We start from the raw sequence: 24,193 nt of genomic DNA on the forward strand, positions 1-24,193 counted from the left end.
TGTAATAGCTCCGCTATGGCATCACGGTTCCCAGACCTTCTGCAACTCCTGACGGAGCTTACGAGGTTACTCCCTCCACAATACAATCTACTTAAACAGCCACATGCCAACATCTTCCACAAAGCCATAGCTTCACTACGGCTTCATGCCTGTAGACTGTCCAGCACTTCCTCTCTGAGAGGCTTTTCGTAACGCGCTGCGGAAAGGACGTATACTGTAGACACCTCAGACGCTCTTCAGTGTTAGTCTATTAGGCTAAGTGGTCTGTTTTCTGTGGCTGATGTTGTGGAAGGGGTATAACTCGCCTCTATGCCACTATTCCAACAATAGCAGAGTTCCTTGTACACCTTCGGGAAGAAAAGCTTCTCTCGGTTTCGGTAGTCAAAGGATAACGCTCGGCCTAGGGTCTCGCATTTAAAGTTTAGGGAGTATATATTTCTTCCTCTTTGGAACTACTGGCTTCTTCACTAGTCCTGAGGAGACGAACACTCTTGATCTCGGGTCGAAGTCTGGCTGTCCTCTCTAAGTATTTTCGTACTGCCCTGACAGGGCACAGCAGCAAGTCCCTCGAGTTGTCCGAACGAGGAATTGCCGGCACTGAGAACCCTTCAAACTTGGTATCCCAAACGGCTGGATTCTGAGTCTTTGCCACGAAGGATGGGACGAACCTGAAGGTAGCCTCACGCCAACCCTTCGAGTGAGATACCTCGTACGACAGTCCGTGCAACTCCCCTACCTGTTTTGTTGATGCCAGAGCTAACAGAAAAACTGTCTTGAGGGTGAGTTCCTTGTCCAAAATGTCCTTAAGGGGTTCGAAGGGAGGTTCTGACAGCATTTTCAGGACTATGGCCACGTCCCACAGGGGCACCCTACTGGGTGAAGGGGGACACTATTGTTCAAAGCTCCTGATGAGCATCGAGATATGTCTGGAGGCACCCAGGTCGATGCCTTCAGGAGGAAGACTTGACCCAGAGCAGCCCAGACTCCTTTGATGGCTGGGATGGACATGTTTACCTCGTCCCTGAGATAGACTAGGAAGTCCGCTATCTCTGGAACAGAGGCCCTCAACGGTTTGATGTTCCTCGAGACGCACCACTTAGTGAATGTGGCCCCCTTTGCCTGGTATACTGCCGCTGATGAACGCCTCAGATTTCCTGACATCCTTGCTGCCATTCTTGAAGAATATCCTTCCTTCCTCAGAAAACGCTCTATAACCTCCACGCCTGAAGGCCTGAAGGCGAAGTGAGGGTTCTCGTGGAACCTTTGAAAATGGGGCTGCCGGAGAAGGTCTGGCCTGTCCGGAAGGGGCCAAGGTGGAAGGTGCCCCAGTTCCTTTAGATCCGCGAACCACTCTCTCCGGCCACCAGGGCGCTACCAAAGTCATCCACAGGTTGTCCGCTTGCCTCACCCTGTTGAGGACGTGAGGACGGACAATTCCTTCGATTTTAGTCCTTGTTTCTTTATGTAGGCCAAATTGTGGCGTTGTCGCACATCAGTGCCACGGTGTTTCCCCGGAGCTGATGGACGAACTCTAGGCATGATCTTCGCACTGCCATCATCTCTAGTGCGTTTGTTCTGGTTTTTCTCTACATCCGTCCAACTTCCTCTTCCTGTCCTGCCTAGGAGATGGGCACCCCACCCCTCCTTGGATGCGTCCGTGAACAGAAGCATCTCCAGAGGGTTGGATGCGAAGAGCATTCCCTTAAGGGTATTCGATCTGGCGATCCACCGCTCTAGGACCTCCTTCGTCTCCGGGAACACCGAGACCACCTTGTGGGGGGAGTCTCTCTGGTTCCAGGTCTCCTTCAGGTTCCATTGGACTCCCCTGAGTTTGAGTCTCCCCTGGGGGACTAGCTTGGCTCTCCTCGGCTGGTCCGACAGGAAGGGCTGGAGGATCTGGTCCAAGTTGTCCAGTCTCTCCGCGGAAGGGAAAGCTCTCGCCAACCGGTAGTCCAGGACCATTCCGAGGTAGGTCATCCTGGTGGAGGGTATCAGTTGGGACTTCTCTAGGTTGATGATGATACCCAGGACTTTGTGCCTTGCTCCCTCAGTACTTCCCCTGAGGCTGAAAGCAACAACCAGTTGTCCAGGTACTGAATCAGGCGGATGCCCTGTTCGTGTGCCCAGGCTGAGACTGTTGTGAAGACCCTTGTGAAGACCTGAGGGGCTGTGGACAGACCGAAGCAGAGGGTCTTGAACTGCAACGCTTGGGTACCCCATTTATCCCTTAGGTACACCTTGCTGGAGGGGTGAACAGGGAATTGGAAGTACGCGTCCTTGAGGTCTATGGACATCGTGAAGTCCCCCTCCCTCAAGGCCGCTAGGACCGACTTCGAGGTGTCCATCTTGAAGTCGGTCTTGCACACGAACTTGTTGAGGGCTGAGAGGTCTATGACTGGTCTCCAGCCCCCTGTCGCTTCCCCACCAGGAAGAGTCTGCTGTAGAACCCCGGGCCCGGGTTCTTGACTGGCTCTATTGCCCCTTTCGCCAGCATCGCAGAGACCTCCTCTTGTAGGGCCGTCCTTCTCAAGGGGTCCTTGGGTGCCAACCATTCTGCCTGTTGATCTGGCATTAGAGGTGGCGGGGTCCGCCAGGAAGGGCAACGTGTACCCTTCTTTCAGGACTGTTACGGTCCACGGATCTGCTCCGTGGTCTCTCCATGCTTGCCAAGAATGTTTGAGGCATCCCCCCACCCGAGGCTTCGGTAGGAGTAGGGGGCCTCTCTCCCTATCTCCTTCTAGAGGCATGGCCTGAATGACCTCTTCTGGCTGCTGCATAGGAAGGTCTGAAGGATGATTACGTTGAAGACGTTCCTCTACGGGAGAGCTGAGAAGACTGAGACCAGGCCGTAGTAGGGGCATCTTTCCTGGGTTGACTAGGTGAGGCGCGAGGAGGATGGGTGGGAGGCGTCGGAGGGCGCCCTTCTATGGGTAGTTCTCGCTGGAGGGGGTCTGGAGTCTCCCGTATCCTTCAGCTTCCTGACCCTCTCTACCGTCTCTTCCACTGCCTTCAGGGGGAAAATTGAGTCATCCCACAGGCTCCTCGCTTCTCTGTTGAGGAGCCTCCTTACGAGCTTGTTGAGCACCGTATCCCTTTTTCGCAGAACCCAATTGGCGGCCTGTGCGATGGATTGATACGAGAGAAACTTAAGGACCTTACTTCCCGAGCTAATCAGCTCCTTCAGTAAGGCCTGCTTCTCCGGGACAGTGAGGTCATAGGAGGACTGGAAGCCTACCAGCGTGTAGGCCCACCAACCCAGCCAGGAGGAAATGTTCACCAGGTCCTTGGCTATCTCCTCCATCATGGCAGCTTCTGAAGGGGAGAAACAGATCGGGGCGTTAATAGCCCTCTCTTCAGCTGCTCCTTGCCCCAGGATGGCGATTGCAGGTTCCACAGTACAGGGACCCGCGCGATGCCCTTCAGGAAGGTAAAACCGGCTCTGGGATTTTAGGCCTTGAAGAAGCTTGGAGGAACTCTGGGTTTTGGGGGCTTCTGCATGGTTGGCCACGATCTTGTCCACGTGAGCCCTACCCAGCCTAACATCCCTAGCCAAAGGCAGGGCTAGCGAGGGTCTCCGCTGCACTGGGGCATCAACCAGCCTGCCGAGGCTCGAGAGCCAGACTTCATCGGAGGAGGGCTCGGGTTCGTCCAGTCTGTGATGCCTGCGAATGAGTCCTATCACCCTCCTGTAGGCCGAAACTTCTGCTGCTGAACCTTCTCCGTTGTCGTCCATTTCCTCCGTAGAACGTTCCGCTGCCTGTGACGGAGGTCGCCGCGCCGGGGGGGGGGGGGGAGGAAACATCTGGACTGGTCCAACTTCGGCGGCTTAGGATGTAGCACGGGCATCGCCGTCGGGACAGAGGCCTCCGTCCTGGTCCTGGACTTATCCCTGCTTACGGAGGTCCAGGTAGATGCGGGCTTGCTCGTCGAAGGGAGTTGCTTGTCTCGTTCCTGCCAACTTGACGTTGACTTGGAGGTCGGGACATGGCTGCCAGATCGAAGGGGCGACTCTCTCCGCTGGGCGGATGGAGTCGGAACCTTCGCAGACTTATGCCTGTCCGCTGGGACCTGAATAGACGACGCCCTCCGTCGATCGTATCTGCCGCTGGATACGTACCTTACTGGTGAGCGAGCCCTTGAGAGCCAGTTCGAGGGGCCCGGAACTACTGACATCTCTAGAAGTTTGCTACGAGGGATGACGACCCACTCTTCCCCCGGGGAGTCACTTCTCCTAAACTTCCTCCTGGGGGATCTAGAGCGCCTACCCCCGTGGCGGGATCTGGAGCGGGAGCGAGAACGAGAACGTCTCCTGCGGGACCTCTCACGACGTCTCCTATGGTCGCTCGGGGCTCCGTCTTCCGAGGAGCAAGAGTAGGCTTCAACCGAGGAGCCCGACGACTTGCATGTTCTCACCGGCAGGCCCGACTTGTGCTGACCTCTCTAGAAGTTTGCTACGAGGGATGACGACCCACTCTTCCCCCGGGGAGTCACTTCTCCTAAACTTCCTTCTGGGGGATCTAGAGCGCCTACCCCCGTGGCGGGATCTGGAGCGGGAGCGAGAACGAGAACGTCTCCTGCGGGACCTCTCACGACGTCTCCTATGGTCCCTCGGGGCTCCATCTTCCGAGGAGCAAGAGTAGGCTTCGACCGAGGAGCCCGACGACTTGCATGTTCTCACCGGCGGGCCTGACTTGTGTCGCGTTGTAGATGGGTCCACGCGTCGCCAAATGGAAGAAGAGGGCTGTAGGAAGACGGACAGAAACGTAGCTGAAGGCGAGCGTGGGAGTTCCTCGATGGGGGACCAGGTTTCAAAACCTTTCTCCATCCTCAACGGAGACCTGAAGGGCGTCTTTGGCGGCGCCCACGTAAGGGAGTCCAACGGCGGCGAGTCTTCCTTCTCGGCGGAACCCTCGGCTGCGGAAGCACCTGAAAAACACGCCCACGAGGCGGGAGAAGAGGTAGGCACAGTTTTTCCCTACACAGGATCATCCCGTCCCTCCCTCAGGCACCACACTTGCCTGGAATAATGCCACACCACCACTATCCCACAAATCAGACTCCTGGGGAAGGGCCACAGGCCTCTTCCCCTCAACCAACTTACCTCGTCCCCCTACCCTGGGTAGGGGAAGACGGCAGCGAGGCTATGTCTGACGAAACGCCCGGCGAAGCAAGAGGAGAGGAGACGTTCGGCTTCTTAGGCGATCTCTTAGACGCCTTCTTCTTTTTGGTGCCGTAATGCACCCACTGCACCTCGTTCCAGGACTCGCACTCCGGACACGTGGCTGTAGGGGAACACACACTGCACACACTGCCCCTACTCGAAGAACACAAGGAGTGCGGGTCAACTTCAGGTTTCGACAGGAAAGCACCACACGATTTACCGGCCATAGGCCCAGGACAACGGCGGGGATGCTCCATTATGCACTAGTAAAGCACCGAGAGACACAGGAACACAAGGGAAAGGATAAGAGGGTACCTAAAGGTACCACGTGGGAACCGCGTGAGACAACAAAGGGAGTCGGGGACACAAAGGGTCGCACTGGATAAGGAGAGCGTCATGATGTTATCGGGGATTGAGACCTGAGCAAGCATGCTCTCTGACCTGGGGTCGCCTCAGGGCGCGTATCACACCACCTGAGGTTGCCCCTCATAGAAAACGGGAGTAGGGTAAACTACACAAAACTCTGGTCGGTTGGGAGGAGATCCCAGATACTCCTAAGAAAGTAGTTCGAGGTAAGTACTCGGTGTTAGAACAAATGTATTTTAATACTTTCGGAGCCTTCTTCTTCTTGGTAGCGTACAAGGCCCGCTGGATCTCCGGCCGGGTCGCGCACTCAGGACACGTGGAAGAAGGTGAACACACGCTACCCCTGCACGAAGAGCACATCGAATGCGGATCTACCTCTGGCTTCGACAGCCACGCACCACAAGACTTCCCGGCCTTAGGCCCGGGGTAACGGTGTTGGGATTCCATAGGGAAGCACTAAAACACCAAGCAACACAAGAACACTGGGAAGGGAGGTGGATGAAAGGGCAAAAGGGAATGGGTGAAACACGCGGTAACCACGTGGGGACACAAAGGGTCGGACGGGATGTGAGAGCGCGGCGAGATGTGAACTACGCCGCGACCAGAAGCTTACTGACGACCGAGACCTAGCACCATGCTCTCGCACACTGACCCGGGTCACCTCAGGGCGAGTATCCATCCGCCACAGAGGGACCCACTAGAGAAAACAAAGATAGAGGAAACTACACAAAATTCTGGTCGGTTGGGAGGAGAATAGAATCCCAGATACTGTACTCCTAAGAAAGTAGTTCGAAGTAAGTACTCCGTGTTGGAACAAATGTATTTTAATACTTTGTGGTCATCATGCTAGTTTTCCAAACTCTTAATATATAGAAAAATATATCCATTTTCCTTTTTTCTTTATGATGCCAAATCATTCCAATAGTGTTGTACCCATAACTACTTCATACCATAGTTGTCACAAATCTGTACATATAGTACCTTAAAATCTATCTACTTCATTAATAGTTGGGATGACAGAGGGAAATACTTGTCAAGAAATTAAATAATAAATATCATTACTCAGTATGATGAATACAATATTAATTAAAATAGACAGACTACTACACTTTTTTTTCAAGTTTTTAAGGGAGCTATATAAGTTGTGCAAGACCAGGGACAACTTCCTGGAGCAAAAAAGATATGATGTTCAACTACATGGCCAGACTAACATAGCTGATGTATGCTTTAACATTATGGACTTTCATATCTAGCTTGTCCAAGATGCAAACATGACCTTTACACTGAGGAACTGATTTGTGCATCTAATAAATATAATTTCTATACAATCTTTCAACTCATTGTTGAAAAATTTTAATTACTATATCTTGTTCAATTATTACACAATTACAATATACGTCAATTGCATACCTGTGCTTCCCTGGAATTCTTAGTTTTGGCGTTCCATTGTGATACAAATTCTAGTAACGTCACAAGTTGGTCATGACGGAGTTTTCTGATAACGCTTTTCAATTTACTTGGATCCTCTTCTAATAACTCTTTGATAATCTTCAGGCCTCGGAACGGTTGGTTCAGCCGAATGGCAATAGCCAAGGCCTTGCCCCATTTCTTATCTTGAATAAGATTTGCTAGTGTTTGTTCTTCAGATGCCAACCTTTGAGGAAATAAAATTTGCACAAAATAAGCTTTGAATACTTGATTACTAAGCCATTTTTTTAGATATCATACTGTATGTGCACATTAAATCGGTTCATTGCTAAAAAGTATAAAATCAATGCCATTACCTTGCTGCTTCTTCTAATTCTTTATCCTTTTCTTCTTGAGTTACATCTTTCCAGATTACAATAGATGCATCCTCACCACCCGTGACTACCTTCATCTCATCCTGAGACACAGCTAATGCCCAGAGCCTGTCTTCGTGTTTATCAGCAGTAAACACACACTGTCGAGTCTTAACAGTCCACATTTTTAGTAATCCTTCTGACCCTATGGATAGTAACTGCTGGCCATGTGAGATCCAAGAGAGCCTCATCACACTGACACCATGGCCCTCCAATGTCTAAAATACAGAAGCATGAAATTACATCAGTCAACCTGAACTTTCATATTTTCAAATGCTATAACCAGCTTTGATAAACTCTAATAAGGAAAAGTTCCCCCTGAATTTTAATGTAACAAATAAATGTATTTAATTTCATGCGATTTGTCCTAGCCTTTGAAATAAACGAAGTAAATTACAAGTACTATAAAATTTTCTGTGGGTTATGGAATCCACAAAATAGCTGTTGTTCTGAAAAACAAATTGACATATCATGAATTTTTCTTACCTGTTATGCATTCAAAGAAAATTATTCAATAAATAATTTGTATACACTTCTTTGTATCCCCAAATTGAAGAAAAATTTGCACATACAAACACAAAATGTAAGCAAACAATAAAAACTTGGTAGAGGGCAGAACAAATTCTGCGGCAAAAACATCATTTTCTAACCTGGCATTGTGCTAGGTACTTATAAAGGAAAACAGCCATAGCTTTTCTATAAACCATTATTATTATTATGTTCAGAATCCATAAACCCCATTATATTACTACTGTACAATCATTACAATTTAATTTTAATGTCAAATTAGAATACCACTTTATGTTATCACTCCTGGAGAGCTAAGATAGCAATGTTAATAGAAAATGGACAAAAAGCCATTATACTAAGGGAAAATCAAAAGGCAAAACAGCAAAGCCTTTGTAAAAAAGAAAAAGGAAAATCACCAAGTTTACCTTCAAAATGAAATAGTTTTACATAAATCAAACCATAATTACCAGGGCATTACTGAAATCACTTAGGGCCCAGATCTTGATGGTACCATCGCCAGACGATGTGGCAAGAACCTCTTCCACTGGGGAAAACTGGACGCACCAAACACCTCGACGATGTCCTCTCAATACACCCAATAGCGAAAGGTTGTTGCTGTCCCAAATCTGCAGTATCAAGAAACCATATTTTTTACCTAATCAAGTTTAGTTATAACATAAAGGCTGCTTATTTCAAAACCTCAAATGGGCCAGTTAACCTATAACATTTGAAAATAATTTTTAACAAGGAATATTTATGCCAGGGCCAGTTACCAAAATCAATGACTATCAAAACTTACCTTTGCAGTCTTATCTTGTGATCCAGAAGCAACGAGTTTATGATTTACTGATATGCAAAGAGAATTTATATCTTTGTCGTGCGCCTTCACCGTATATGTAGATTGGAGTATGTGCGCTCCATCACTGGCACTTTTTCCTAATATTTTATCTACATCAACATCCCATCTTTTCATACACATGTCACTGCTTCCGCTTACCATAAAACCTGAGAAATAAACATTTTAATACTTATAAAGGCAATTCTTAAAACAGCAAAAGATTTTTATGGCATGGTGCTAAAACAATACCTTACAAACAAATCAAGTATTGCAAAAATTAATCTATAAATGTGCCTTAATAGCAATATAACTCACCTTGAGAGAAGGTAACAGACCCAACACTCTGAGTGTGTCCTTTAGCCATCGCAATACATACAGCAGAGCCGTCAGTCTTCAATTCCCATATGCAAATGCTACTATCATGAGCACTGACCACATGAAATGTAAATGAAGCAGAATAATAAACAGTATGGTCAACACACCAAAAATGTTATTTGAACGTATTCATCACACAAGTCAATTACACTATTTCTCATCTACAGTATATGCCAATTTTTCTCTTGAATTGCTTTAAAACTGCCCAAATTTCCAGTTTAACAGATATGAAATTTAGACAAAAAGTCTGTTTCAATCTAATGCAAACATTTATAAACACTTCATTCTACTTTTAAGTAAACATTATATCTTCATTTCCTATGAATTTTTCTTCAAACTATAAATTTGGATAAACAAACCTAGAAGCAAAGATGTCATGCTTTGTAGGGTGACGGGTAAGTGAATAAACATTTGCAGTATGTCCTCGAGTTAGATGAACACTAAAGTCGTTAACTTTGTATATACGTATTTGCGGACTGTTTGTTGCTACAGCAAGATGAGTCTCGCCTGTGCCAACAAAAACGGCATCCAAAATCTGGTCATTGTAACCTGAAAGCTATGAAGAAAGCATCATTAAGTAGTAATGAATTAAAATGGAATTTTAGTAACACCACTTTAACTTCTTTTGCATAAAGATTTCTTCACTGAATAGAAAAATTTTGTATCAAAAGCACAAATACATTATTGCAAGTTGTCAATAAAGAAAAAATTCATAACAAATATTTCATACGTACAGAACATAATTATCAAATACCATAAGGACGTACACTACTTTCAAAGGATTTTTTGTATTAAGTTTAGACTCGGTCGGAACAAACTTGAATTTGTAAGTCACTGACACTAATACAATGGTAAGCCCTAATTCAGGACAAAAAACACCACTTTAGGATATGAAAACCTTAACTACGACAAAACTGCACATGGCACACATTAAAATAATGTGGAAAAATCTAAACCTTTACTCTTGAGATTAATTTAAGGTGGGAGAGGCATGAAAACTTGCAGAAGGTGCTGAAGATACTAGAGCTGGGGGAACAGAAACTACTGAAAGAACTGGAGAGTGTAGAAGTAAAAGAGCAGCTGAGGTCCATGTACAGGACATTTACATTCTCGAAGAAATATTTCAGTCTAGTACAGATGGAGTACATGACCCCTTAGAAAACCTTAGTGTACCTGGCAATGTAGAGTGACCTGCTTCAAACTTTCTGAAACCATCCACAAGTAGAGTATAATCTTCTGCCAGGGCCCCGTTTGTAAATCTCTTGGGCTCTAGGGTTTGTGGGTCCTCATTCTCTTTGATATCTGCTCCTCAAGTTGAATGAGTTCCTCTGTATAAAAAACATCTCGCCAGATGCCAACAGTTCTGTGATATCATCAGTCTCCATTTCAAAATCAGGCTGCTTACTCAGTGTAACGGCATTAATAATCTCCCCTCAAAGCCATGGAAATCCTTCTCAAACTGGGGGGGGGGACAGTTTTTCAACACCCCCTTCATGAGTGTCTGCTCCACTTTATTCCAAAAATAAGCGAAACTCTTCACATCTAAAATACAGTAATATATGACTTTCAAATGTTCCTGAGAGTCAAGTCCTTGTTCTTCTCAGTTGTACTAAAAACCATAGAAAATGTCCTTTTAAGGTAGTAAGCCTTAATAGAGGTAAGGACACCATGGTTCATAGACTTTAAAAGGGCTGGGGTATTGTGTGAATGGTAAACCTCCTTGATTTCGGGATAAAAGGCACTCAAATAGGTTGGATGATCAGGGCCTTTTTCCAGCACTTGCAACACTTTTAAGGACAATCCCCTAATACCTGAAGTGTCACTCAGGTCTTGTTGTTGGACCTCCAGATGGCAGGTAGCTGACCCTTCCAATTGCCCTCGAGTGTTCTCAGCCAGATACACCAGCAAAGGCTTCTGCGTATAGTCACCAACAATATTAGCTACACAACCCACTAATTTTTCATATCTGAAAATTAGTGTTGTCTTCTACTTTGCGATGTACGTATGATTAAGCATAAAACTTCAAAAATAGATTTGTCTAATTTAAATTAAATGACATGCTTAGCAAAGTAAACACCCCTCAATTACTTCCACCAACATATTAGGACACACCTAGTGCTTTATCACCAACAGCAGCTTAACTTTCAACATTAAAGTTATAATAGTTCCTTAAGCTGTATGGTCAAAACTCTACTAGTCACAAACCCTTCACTTTCTCTCTTTTCCCTTTAGAATTAATTCCTGAAACAATATTAATGCTTTCTCCTGAATGAACATAAGGCCCATTGGGATGTGCCATTGACACTGGTCTTCCAATCAAAGAACTAACCTCTCCATCTCAATACCGATACCACTACACTGCTTCATAATTAACTGTAAATTTCAATGGGGAAGAGCCCTTCAGATACTGTGGGATAAGATCATTAAATCATCACAACAGTCTCAGGCCTTAGGTGGAGTATGAAACCTATGTTAGTCTTGTGTTTCTCCATTTTCCGCGTTTCACAATGTCTAACTTCATAAACAAGTGCAAGAACCTCTATAAAGGCGCACTCCGACTGGGTTCTCTGCTTCCATTGGTACTGAGCCAAGGTAGGATACCCTTAGTTATGAGAATCACCATTCCTTGTACAGTAAAGAATAAATACTTGACAGGTTATTCCCTGCAACATAATTGGGAGCCGATGAAGGACCAGACGGGTTGTCATCGGGGAGAAAAAGATCCCTGCCACCGATCAAATAAGACAGAAGTGGTACCAAGTACCCTTCCCTCTTTTAATCACTGCGTCGAGTAATCTAAGGACCAGCACTCTTGGACAAGGGGTCGTGTCACCTCAGCCACCAACGTCCTCGAGGGGTACTGTCCTTTCAGTTTTGGATACAAAGATAATAGTACTATTCTCCCATCCAGGTAGAAAATATGAAGGATGGCATGTAATCTCTTCTAACACCTGGTCAAAGATCAAAAGTGTACAACCATTACATGGGGCTATGCAACCTGGCTACCAGGGTAGTCAAATGTGCCACACAAGCCTCAGCCGACAGAGCCGGAAGCAAGCTAGGCCTATGGAAAGTGTACGGCCTACTATTTTTCTTTGCTCTTGAAGCATAATACCTGGGACCAAGCCAAGGACATACACCCATAAGCTTCAGCGATCGGTAAACTTGGGGAGATGAGCTAATTGCTAAACAGTCTCTGGCACTGTCAAAAATGACACTATAGGAGACTTAGCCTTCCTGATCCTCAAAGAATATGCCCGGCCCTAAAAGGAGGCCACGGTCTACACTTGGCTTACTGTGATAATAGGATAACTGCGAACATCATGCCCTTAACATTAAGCTTAGAGCGAGTGTACTGCAGATCTATCGCCAGTTTAGCTATAAACTGTTCAGGGTTCATCCCTTTATCAGCTTACAAATTCTGCTTTTCTCTATATCAAATTCCTAAAATCAAAGTATTGTACCAGAAAAAGATTAAACAGCCTCGGATAGGACGCAACAGTACATCTGTACTTGTTGCAGCCCAAGACAAAAGAGAAGACAGACAGCAGAGTGGTCGGGGTTACTCACCTGCACTTGCCACTTGTTTTTAACATCATCATTAACAATACCATTGGCTGTCCCAGTTCCGGTAAAGGCACTCCCTATTTTAATGGATAAAAGGTTTGTATAACAGAAAGATAAAAGATATAATCTTCCACGACATTCACGAGGACGGCGTCCTCTGCCGATTCATATTTATGATGCAAACATTAAAAGTCAAACCATTATTTTCTTAATTTATGGGTGGTGCATCGTATCCACCCAAGTTTTAAAGTCGATACTATCTTAATCTGAGGACTTACTGTATATACAAATTTCCATGTGCTGTAAAAGTATTTGTACATCAGGAGAGTACTTCCTATGTATGTACAGTATATAATTATTAACTATACCTGTTTCCATGAGAAAAATATGTTCACTAATATTCCCTATCGTGTAAAACATGATTATCAACTATACCTGTTTCCATATGTTTAAGCTGTCAATCTTAGCCAGAAGAATGGAGTTGTCAAATGTTGTGAAAATAACTGACTCATGGGTATGTGAATATGAAAGCTGATTGATCAACGAGGCCCCTTCTCGATCAGAAGTCACAAGGGGTTGTGAACTTTTCCAAACCTGACGTCCAGTGTCAACCTGCCAAACCGAAGGAATACCTGAAACAAAAAAATATTCTGTATTTTTTCCCTATTTGAAGCATATAAATGATTGAAAAGAAAAAGCATAAGATACAGAAGATCCTAAACTCGCAAACTTAATAGGTTCCAAATAATTGTTTGTAAGTGGAATTTTGTTACATTTTGACCTGGGACAGGATTCATCTAACTCACATGCTTACGATTTTCAGTTGCAAATTCAACTAATAATCCTGTTTCATACTGCAAATACCATCTTGCTTACCACATTAAACAAACTGCATTGAATTATATAATATTGTTTTTCATTACAGTATTTTATGACTTACTTTTGATACAATATCCGAGATTTATAATTTCAGATGGATTTGAGTTTGTACAGTAATGCCTCACAACACAAAATAAATTTGTTCTGGAGTAACATTCCTTCCGTGAAAATTGTGATACGAATCATATTTCACATGTAAATTGCCTAATTCGATCCAAACCATACAAAAACACCACATTAAATTTCATAATAAAGCTATAGTATAAACACAATGAAATACTATACAGCCAAATACATTTGAACCATTCAATATACCTAAACTAACTGTTAATACCTGTAAATTAAGTAGTTATTAAAACATAATGCAATACTAAATGGAAAATAATACAATAGTGTACATACAGTAAAATATTGTACATACAGTGAACCCTCGCTACTTCGCGGTTCGACAATCGCGGATTCACCACTTCGCGGGGTTTTCCCATAACCCATATATATATACATATCGCGGATTTTCCGGAAAATTCGAAAATACCGCGAAATCTGAAGATAACCAAATACGATATTTTGTTACCTGTAATTCCATTAATACTGTAATTAGTAATATCTGCTCTTACTGATTGTTCATTGCATTACATATGATATATAATTCAGCACAGAAAGAAATAAAACACGAAAAGAGAATGTGATCATACGATAATTCAGTACGTAGTAAAATTAAATCGAACATGAAACGCAAATCAGATGCAGTCATACCATATTAGAATGGTGTGTACTGTAATGGATGTGCTTCTTTTCCATGAATCTTTTGTATGTATACGTACGTAGTACAGTACTGCATCCAATAATATTCTTTGTTGCAAAAATTACATTTCGAATAAGTACTGTAAGCGTACGAGAGAGAGAGAGAGAGAGAGAGAGAGAGAGAGAGAGAGAGAGAGAGAGAGAGAGAGAGAGAGAGAGGCGTAAAATAGCGTACGTACGTAAATTTTTATTATTATTGTTATTATTATTATTATTGTTGTTGTTGTTAATAAAATTATTATTGTTATTATTATTAATCATTATTATTATTATTATTACTGTACTGTACAGTATTATTATCATTATTTATTATTATTACGGTACCCTTGTACTTAATCTACGTACGTTCAGTATGCGCGGGGCATCTTCTATGAGTAACCAACGCACCATGTACTGTAAGACGGGTTGTGATTGGTTCAAGCGCTGACAGATGACGAATCAAAACTCAAGTTTTGTTATCTAGCCTGTGATTGGTGTTTTGCCCGCATCTTCAACTTCCAGCATCACAGTTCTCGCGGGTCTGCATCGTTCACTTTCTCTTTCCGCGTATTGCTGAGTAGACGTTCTTAACTTTGTGAAGTTTAATCTGTGCTGTGTGCGACTGTTTTAAGTTGAACTTTTTGTTGAACTTTCTGTTACAATGGCTCCCAAGCGTTCTGCTTCTAGTAAGGCTGGTAGTGAGCCTAAACGCCACCGAAGAATGATGACGATAGCTGAGAAGGTTACGCTTCTCGACATGTTAAAAGATGGTAGAAGTTACGCGGCCGCCGGCCGCCATTTTGGCATCAACGAATCCACCGTTCGCTACATCAGGAAGGACGAGGCGAACATTAGAAAGACTGCTGCAATCACCTTTAGCAGATCAGCGAAGCGAGTCGTTACAACGCGTAATAAAACGATCGTACGCATGGAAGGTGCTTTAGCTGTGTGGATTGCCGACTGTCGGAAGAAGAACATAGCGTTGGATACGAACACCATCCGAACAAAGGCTTTGAGCTTGTATGAGAATTTTGCGGCAAAGGAACCTCATGACGACGATGGCGACCATGCTGAAGAAGATGATGATGTAGATGATCCTCAACCAGGGACCTCCACTGATTCCCAGCGTCAGAAACAACGTTTTTCCGCCAGCAAAGGATGGTTCGCGAAGTTTCAGAAACGCTTCGCCCTGAAAAGCGTTTCCCTGCATGGGGAGTCTGCTTCCGCTGACACTGCCGCTGCTGAAACTTACGTGAACCAGACTTTCAAGAACATTATCGCTGAAGGTGGATACAAGCCGGAACAAGTGTTTAATATGGATGAAACCGGCTTGTTTTGGAAGAGAATGCCGTCGCGAACTTTCCTGTTCAAAGAGGAAGCCAAAGCCTCTGGCTTTAAGGCATTCAAGGATCGCGTTACCCTCGTGATGTGTGGCAATGCTGCTGGATTTTTGTTAAAGCCGGGGCTTATTTATAAGTCGAAAAATCCTCGCGCTTTGAAAAACAAAAATAAGAATCTCCTTCCCGTGTACTGGATGCATAATCAAAAAGCATGGATTACGAAGATGCTGACCTCCAACTGGTTCCACCAGTGTTTCATCCCGCAAGTCCATGAATATCTCTTAGAGAAGGGCTTGCCATTCAAGATCCTTCTCCTTATGGATAACGCTGGTGGACACGCAACTGACCTGTCGCGTGAGGGCGTTCAGGTTGAGTTCCTGCCACCCAACACCACGTCATTAATTCAACCAATGGACCAGGGGGTTATCAGGGCGTTCAAGGCCCTCTACACGAAGAATACCTTGGCGGACCTCGTTGCGTGTGTGGATGCTGCCCAAGATGACGAGGATGAAGACTTCAACTTGAAGGCGTACTGGCGGCAGTACACCATAGCCACGTGCCTGCAGAATATTCAAAAGGCACTTCAAGAGATGAAACCTGCAACCGTAAATGCGAGCTGGAAGAAGCTGTGGCCCGATATTGTTTACGACGACAAGGGATTTACTCCGTCGGAAATCCAACACTCTGCAATACGGAAATCTGTGCAGTTGGCTGCCATAATTGGGGGTGACGGGTTTGGCGACATGACGACTGAAGACGTCGACGAGTTGTTGGACTGCCATTCCCAGCCCCTAACTGACGCAGACCTCGAAGACCTGACGAAATCGGCAAGTGAGGAAGAGAGTGAGGGTACCCAGGAAGAGACCCAAGAAAATGTAGAAGAAACGGGCTTAACATTAGAACGGCTCGCCAAGTTCTGCAACCATATGAAGGAGGCGAAAGAAATGTTGCAAGAGTGGGACGAGGATATGGTTCGCTCGATGCAATTCTGCAACAAGGTCGATGACATCACGACTCCCTACAGGATGCTCTTGGATCGAAAAAAGAAGCAGCGGCAACAACTTCCGATCACAATGTTTTTTCAGCCTCGCAAAAAAGAGCCAGTTCCTCCTGCTAGTACGCCTTCGGAAGAAATTGAAGAAGTTGAAGAGGTGTCCCAGGAAAAGACACCTCCGTCTGAAGAGACGTAAAATACTATCATTGACTGCACAGTAGAACACATCATCAGCTTCATCATCATCATTTCTACTGTGCAGCAAATTCATCGCCATCGTCATTCAAGTTTTTCTGGAACTTCTTTCGTGGTGAGTACAGTAACAATCTTTATTTTTTACTTTAACCTGTTTTATAGTTTAGTACTGTACGTACTGTATGCATTAAGTTAAAGGGAAGGTTTTAAAAGTCTACATGTTGTAACCTATCATATTTTTTTTGTTTAAAATTTACATTTACGTACGTAAAACAATCTCTCTCTCTCTCTCTCTCTCTCTCTCTCTCTCTCTCTCTCTCTCTCTCTCTCTCTCTCTCTCTCTCTCTCTCTCTCAAATTGTTTTCCTGCTTTGCTACGTACAAGTACTGTATAATTTATATTTGTAAGGTAACATATTTTGTAAATGCTTTGTACTGTAAATACTGTATGTACTGTATCATTATTTATCACTATCATCATGCGTGTTAAATGCCTTGTTTGTTCTGAGCGTGGTTGTTTACTGAGCGTACACGCCGTCGTTTCAGGCGGCGTCATAAAGAAAAAGATTTCATTTGGAAGTCCTAAGAAAAATACGTAAACTAAAACATTGGTAATAAAAAAATCAACATACAGTACTGAATCAATATAATCGATGCAAAAACTAACCATACGTACATATATGTGTACACTAAATGAGTTTGTTTCTTCATTATGATCAGAGATGAACGTAAACAAAACATTGGTTGCCATTTTTTATCGTGCTTTTTAGGTGTTTAGGAAACACATGATATAAAATCGCCTTTAATATTTGTGCCTGTTTTAGTTTAGGGTGCTGTAGTACATGCATTAAGTGTTCTGTACATTACAGGGTGTAAAGGGTGGTTTGTTAACAGTACTACGTACAAGGGAAGGTTTTAAAAGTCCGAATATACATGTTAAATAAATAGGTAAATATGCTGTCACTACTTCGCGGATTTTCACCTATCGCGCCCGCGTCTGGAACCTATCTACCGCGATAAACGAGGGTTCACTGTATACAAAATATACAGTACCATACATACTATACTATTATAGTTACCCTTACTATAGAGAGATAAATTTTATATTGTGTAAACAACTCGTTTTCATCAACTTTTTTTTTTTTAAATGGGTGACTATTTTATTCTTGGCTTGGCTGGGAAATCTCTTACCATGAAAATTTTTTCGCAATGTGAGTCAAAAAATCTTCGCAGTGTGGAAATTTCGTTAGCAGATCTTTTTTGTGGAGAGGTATAACTTTTCTCCGAATGTTTTCAACTTGAGGACCTTCTGTACTTCGGATTAAGTTTCTGCTTTCTAATACATTCCAGAAAGAATTTGAAAATCTATAAACAGCACTGGTAAAAAATTTCATGCAAAACGACTAATTCTTAGTCATTTGTATTTTTGCTAACTTTACAAATTTGAATTCAATCCTTTCAGTTAAGCTGGATGTGGCTGTTAAAATTAAATAGGTGGCATTAGTTACCTTGAAGAATGGCGGGTAAACTCGCTCACCTGACAGGCTACAGAGTTCCCACTTTGACCTTAAATCTAGAGATTGCAGGGTAGCTGAGACAGGAAGTATAACATAAATTGTGATTTGTTCTTATACAAATACTAACCTTTGTTCTTTAATAAAAGACTAATTCAAAGGACAGAAGTCCTCCTCATTCACCACAAGGAGTAAGGGTTACTAGACATGCCACTGTCTGTTCCTCCTTCCCTTGGGAGTAACTGTGCAAGATGACCTCAGATCTCCTCTCTACAGAGACCAAGGATGCAATACATGCCTTGGAATCTAAGAAGAACAAGTCATAGAACAGCCCAAGGAAACTTTCGACAAGTAACTATCCTTTGTCTAAAGGGGGTTTTGGCAGGAGTTATGACGTGACAATTCCTCTCAGTGCTCTGACGAGTGTCAAGAGTTGAGTTTAGATCTTCCCTACTCCTGGTAGTTGTCAGGCTTGCGTGTGGGAAGATCCCATCAGGAGACTCTATTCCCGTGCAAAGGATGGTCACTAGAGAGTGATCGGTCCCATCTCGAGAAGAATCTTCGTAACTTGGACCAATCACAGCATGATGAACAATCTCGGTGGCTTAATGAATTAAGGCACTTGATGAGAATGAACACACTAGAGTGCCATAGCCTCTGTACCATGGTCTTCTACTGTCTTGGGGTGGAGATCTCTTGCTTGGGGGTACACTTGGGTACATTTCTCTATCTTATTTTTTCAAGTTTTTAGTCTCTATATGAAAGATCTGTTTTAATGTTGTTACTGTTCTTTAAATATTTTATATTGTTCATTACATCTCTTTTAGTTTATTTACTTAATTCCTTTCCTCACTAACCTATTTTCCCTGTTGGAGCCCTTGGGCTTATAGCATCCTGCTTTTCTAACTAGGGTTGTAGCTTTGCAAGTAATAATGATAATAATTGGGACGTACCGAAGGTCCTGTCACTTGAAGTCTGAACGTTAAAGGTCTTCCAGGCGAGAAATCCTACATGAGTTTTGTAGCATTTTCCACTTGACTAAAATAATAATGTACACAAAACTATTCAAACAGACAATTGATACTATTAGCTGAAGGTCTACATGTAGATAATAATAGTTATGATGAACCTGCTGAAATCAAGATTACTGCAATTTCACAGAGCAACTGTTTTAGAAAAGTCATATTCGGACAATAATAAAATCCTTACTAATTACTAACCTTTATCTCCCACAGTCAGAGCATATATGTGGTCATCTGTTTGGGCGCCAGGCAAAAGGGTACCTTTGGGTTGTAATATAATACCAGAGAGGGACTCTAGCACGGGCACAATTCTTTTGCTTACTAATGCTTTTAAATCCCAGAGAATTATTACACGATCCAAGCCAGAGCTGAAATATTGAGTTACATGATTAGCTACAAGAAAATGAGGGTAATGTCTCAAGAAAGGTAACTTAATAGCTATGTAGCAGAAAATATTTATGAAAACTAAATAGCTACGCATCAAATGAGAACGCTACAATAAAGGAGAGATGATGAAAGTCACAAAACACAGGAATGTTCAGATATGTCACTTTTTCAAGAAGGGTTTTAATGGGTAAAAATTTATAAAAAACCTAACGAGGACTAAGTCACTACAGTACTAATAAATAAACAAGACATGTACATAAAGCGAGACAATGACACGGAAAAATGACTAAGATTACCTGATCAAGTGTGTTCTGTCGTCTGTTAATTGCAAAGCTGTAACACCTGAATGATGGCCCTCCAAAGTCTTCACAAGAGACGACGATCCAGCTGCTAAAGCCCATATATGAATGTTGTTTGCTACTGCTCCGTACACATATGGTTTTTCAGTCAAATCTGGGTGAAACATCACTACCCTAAAAGTAGATTATATTGTAAACAATTTCTTCATGTGAAAGTTCCTTTGTTAAGGGACATCAAAATAGTTGACGTACAAATAGTAAAGATTACATTTTATTTTAGAAGAAAAAGCAAACTTACATTAATTAGTCATTTAGAAAAATTGGTACTTAACATACCAGGAGTAAACTGTTATGGTATTATTTTATTCAAGTATGAAAAATGTTATTTTTATTAATAAAATAAATTTTTGAATATACTTACCCGGTGATTATATAAGCTGTCAGCTCTGCTGCCCGACAGAAAAACCTAAGGACAAAATACGCCAGCGATCGCTATACAGGTGGGGGTGTACATCAACAGCGCCATCTGTCGAGCAGGTACTCAAGTACTCCATGTAAACACAGAACCAATTTTCTCCTCGGTCCACTGGGTCTCTATTGGGGAGGAAGGGAGGGTCCTTTAATATATGATCACCGGGTAAGTATATTCAAAAATTTATTTTATTAATAAAAATAACATTTTTCAATATTAAACTTAGCCGGTGATCATATAAGCTGATTCACACCCAGGGGGGTGGGTAGAGACCAGCATTACATGTTTACATTATTAAGAGCTAAGTATTTTGTATTTCATTTTAGCAGTTATTCAAAATAACAAACATAAAATAAATAAGTACCTGGTAAGAAAGTCGACTTGAACAATTACTCTGCCTTTTTAAGTACGTCTTCCTTACTGAGCCTCGCGATCCTCATAGGATGCTGTGCGACTCCTAGGAGCTGAAGTATCAAGGGTTGCAACCCATACTAAAGGACCTCATCAAAACCTCTAATCTAGGCGCTTCTCAAGAAAAGAATTTGACCACCCGCCAAATCAACCAGGATGCGAAAGGCTTCTTAGCCTTCCGGACAACCCAAAAACAACAATAAAAAACATTTCAAGAGAAAGATTAAAAAAGGTTATGGAATTAGGGGAATGTAGTGGTTGAGCCCTCACCCACTACTGCACTCGCTGCTACGAATGGTCCCAGGGTGTAGCAGTTCTCGTAAAGAGACTGGACATCTTTAAGATAAAAAGACGCGAACACTGACTTGCTTCTCCAATAGGTTGCGTCCATTATACTCTGCAGAGATCTGTTTTGTTTGAAGGCCACTGAAGTTGCGACAGCTCTAACTTCATGTGTCCTTACCTTCAGCAAAGCATGGTCTTCCTCATTCAGATGGGAATGAGCTTCTCGTATCAACAGTCTAATATAATAGGAAACTGCATTCTTCGACATAGGTAAAGAAGGTTTCTTAATAGCACACCATAAAGCTTCTGACTGTCCTTGTAAAGGTTTAGTTCGTTTTAAATAGAACTTAAGAGCTCTAACAGGGCACAAGACTCTTTCTAGTTCATTTCCAACCAAATTAGAAAGGCTTGGAATATCGAACGATTTCGGCCAAGGACGAGAAGGTAGTTCGTTTTTGGCTAGAAAACCAAGCTGCAAAGAACATGTAGCCGTTTCAGATGAAAATCCGATGTTCCTGCTGAAGGCGTGTATCTCACTGACTCTTTTAGCTGTAGCTAAGCAGACGAGGAAAAGAGTCTTTAAAGTGAGATCTTTAAAGGAGGCTGATTGTAGCGGCTCGAACCTTTCTGACATAAGGAATCTTAGTACCACGTCTAAATTCCAACCTGGTGTGGCCAAACGACGCTCCTTCGAGGTCTCAAAAGACTTAAGGAGGTCCTGTAGATCTTTGTTGTTGGAAAGATCTAAGCCTCTGTGACGGAAGACTGCTGCCAACATGCTTCTGTAACCCTTGATCGTGGGAGCTGAAAGAGATCTTTCCTTCCTCAGGTATAAAAGGAAGTCAGCTATTTGAGTTACAGAGGTACTGGTTGAGGATACTGATACCGACTTGCACCAGCTTCGGAAGACTTCCCACTTCGACTGGTAGACTCTAAGAGTGGATGTCCTCCTTGCTCTAGCAATCGCCCTGGCTGCCTCCTTCGAAAAGCCTCTAGCTCTCGAGAGTCTTTCGATAGTCTGAAGGCAGTCAGACGAAGAGCGTGGAGGCTTGGGTGTACCTTCTTTACGTGTGGCTGACGTAGAAGGTCCACTCTTAGCGGAAGAGTTCTGGGAACGTCCACTAGCCATTGCAGTACCTCGGTGAACCATTCTCTAGCGGGTCAGAGGGGAGCAACCAACGTCAACCTTGTCCCTTCGTGAGAGGCGAACTTCTGCAGTACCTTGTTGACAATCTTGAACGGGGGGAATGCATAAAGGTCTAGATGGGACCAATCCAGTAGAAAAGCATCTACATGAACTGCTGCTGGGTCCGGGATTGGCGAGCAATAATTTGGGAGCCTCTTGGTCATTGAGGTTGCAAAGAGATCTATGGTAGGTTGGCCCCATGTGGCCCAAAGTCTCTTGCATACATTCTTGTGAAGGGTCCATTCTGTTGGGATGATTTGACCCTTCCGACTGAGGCGGTCCGCCATGACATTCATGTTGCCTTGAATGAACCTCGTTACTAGAGACAGGTTTAGATCTCTTGACCAGGTGAGGAGGTCCCTTGCGATCTCGTACAACTTCATAGAATGGGTCCCTCCTTGCTTGGAGATGTACGCCAAGGCCGTGGTGTTGTCGGAGTTCACCTCCACCACCTTGCCTAGAAGGAGGGACTTGAAGCTTTTCAAGGCCAGATGAACTGCCAGTAGCTCCTTGCAGTTGATATGTAACGCTCTTTGCTCCGAGTTCCAGGTGCCCGAGCATTCCCGACCGTCTAATGTCGCACCCCAGCCCGTGTCCGATGCGTCCGAGAAGAGAACGTGGTTGGGGGTCTGAACAGTCAGGGGCAGACCCTCTCTGAGGTTGATGTTGTCCTTCCACCAGGTCAGTGATGACTTCATCTTCTCGGAAATAGGGATCGAGACCGCTTCTAGCGTCTTGTCCTTTCTCCAGTGAACAGCCAGGTGAAATTGAAGGGGACGGAGGTGCAGTCTCCCTAACGCAATGAACTGGTCCAGTGATGAAAGCGTCCCTATCAGACTCATCCACTGTCTGACTGAACATCGGTCCTTCATTAGCATGTTCTGGATGCATCCTTGGGCTTGACTTATTCTGGGGGCCGACGGAAAAGCCCGAAAAGCTTGACTGTGAATCTCCATCCCTAGGTACACTATAGTTTGGGATGGGACCAGTTGGGACTTTTCCATATTGACCAGGAGACCCAATTCCTTGGTCAGATCTAGAGTCCACTTTAGATTCTCCAGACAGCGACGACTGGACGAAGCTCTTAAAAGCCAGTCGTCCAAATAGAGGGAGGCTCTGATGTCTGCTAAATGCAGGAATTTGGCAATATTCCTCATCAGTTTCGTAAAGACAAGAGGCGCCGTACTTAGGCCAAAGCACAGGGCTTGAAATTGGTAGACAACCTTCCCGTAAACGAACCTTAGAAAAGGTTGGGAATCTGGGTGGATGGGGACGTGAAAGTAAGCGTCCTTGAGGTCTAAAGAGACCATCCAGTCTTCCTTCCTGACCGCTGCTAGAACAGACTTTGTCGTCTCCATGGCGAACGTCTGCTTGGTGACAAAGACATTCAGAGCACTGACGTCTAGCACCGGTCTCCACCCTCCTGTCTTCTTTACCACTAAGAAGAGACGGTTGTAGAAGCCCGGGGATTGATGGTCCCGGACTTTGACTACCGCTCCCTTTTCTAGTAAGAGAGACACCTCTTGCTTCAAAGCTAGTCTCTTGTCCTCCTCTCTGTACCTGGGAGAGAGGTCGATGGGAGTCGTTGCTAGAGGGGGCTTGCGCAAGAATGGGATCTTGTACCCTTCTCTGAGCAACTTCACAGATTGTGCATCTGCGCCCCTGTTCTCCCAGGACTGCCAGTAGTTCTTGAGTCTGGCTCCCACTGCTGTCTGAAGAAGGTGGCAGTCAGACTCTGCCTCTAAAGGACTTGGTACCTTTCTTCTTGC

The 24,193-nt window shown here is 43.9% G+C and overlaps 1 protein-coding gene and 1 long non-coding RNA gene across 6 annotated transcripts in view; one reads left to right on the plus strand and one right to left on the minus strand.

Annotated features, from left to right (window-relative positions):
• LOC137658817 (uncharacterized) overlaps positions 1-7,724 on the plus strand; it is a 77,076-nt gene extending 69,352 nt beyond the window's left edge. For all 5 annotated transcript variants that reach the window (XR_011047438.1, XR_011047437.1, XR_011047436.1 and 2 more), the window contains one exon: positions 7,366-7,724. This is a non-coding gene — a long non-coding RNA (uncharacterized lncRNA). The remainder of the gene's footprint in view (positions 1-7,365) is intronic.
• Positions 1-24,193, minus strand: part of LOC137658816 (transducin beta-like protein 3) — a 76,367-nt gene that overhangs the window by 12,839 nt on the left and 39,335 nt on the right. The window contains exons 5-13 of the mRNA XM_068393888.1: positions 20,068-20,244; positions 19,583-19,752; positions 13,094-13,290; positions 9,451-9,647; positions 9,032-9,144; positions 8,678-8,883; positions 8,346-8,504; positions 7,312-7,586; positions 6,938-7,181 (exon numbers count right to left, since the gene is read on the minus strand). Of these exons, the coding sequence (XP_068249989.1) occupies positions 6,938-7,181; positions 7,312-7,586; positions 8,346-8,504; positions 8,678-8,883; positions 9,032-9,144; positions 9,451-9,647; positions 13,094-13,290; positions 19,583-19,752; positions 20,068-20,244 (1,738 nt within the window). The remainder of the gene's footprint in view (positions 1-6,937; positions 7,182-7,311; positions 7,587-8,345; positions 8,505-8,677; positions 8,884-9,031; positions 9,145-9,450; positions 9,648-13,093; positions 13,291-19,582; positions 19,753-20,067; positions 20,245-24,193) is intronic.

Source organism: Palaemon carinicauda, chromosome 19 (assembly GCF_036898095.1).
Source record: "Palaemon carinicauda isolate YSFRI2023 chromosome 19, ASM3689809v2, whole genome shotgun sequence".
Lineage (NCBI taxonomy): Eukaryota > Metazoa > Arthropoda > Malacostraca > Decapoda > Palaemonidae > Palaemon > Palaemon carinicauda.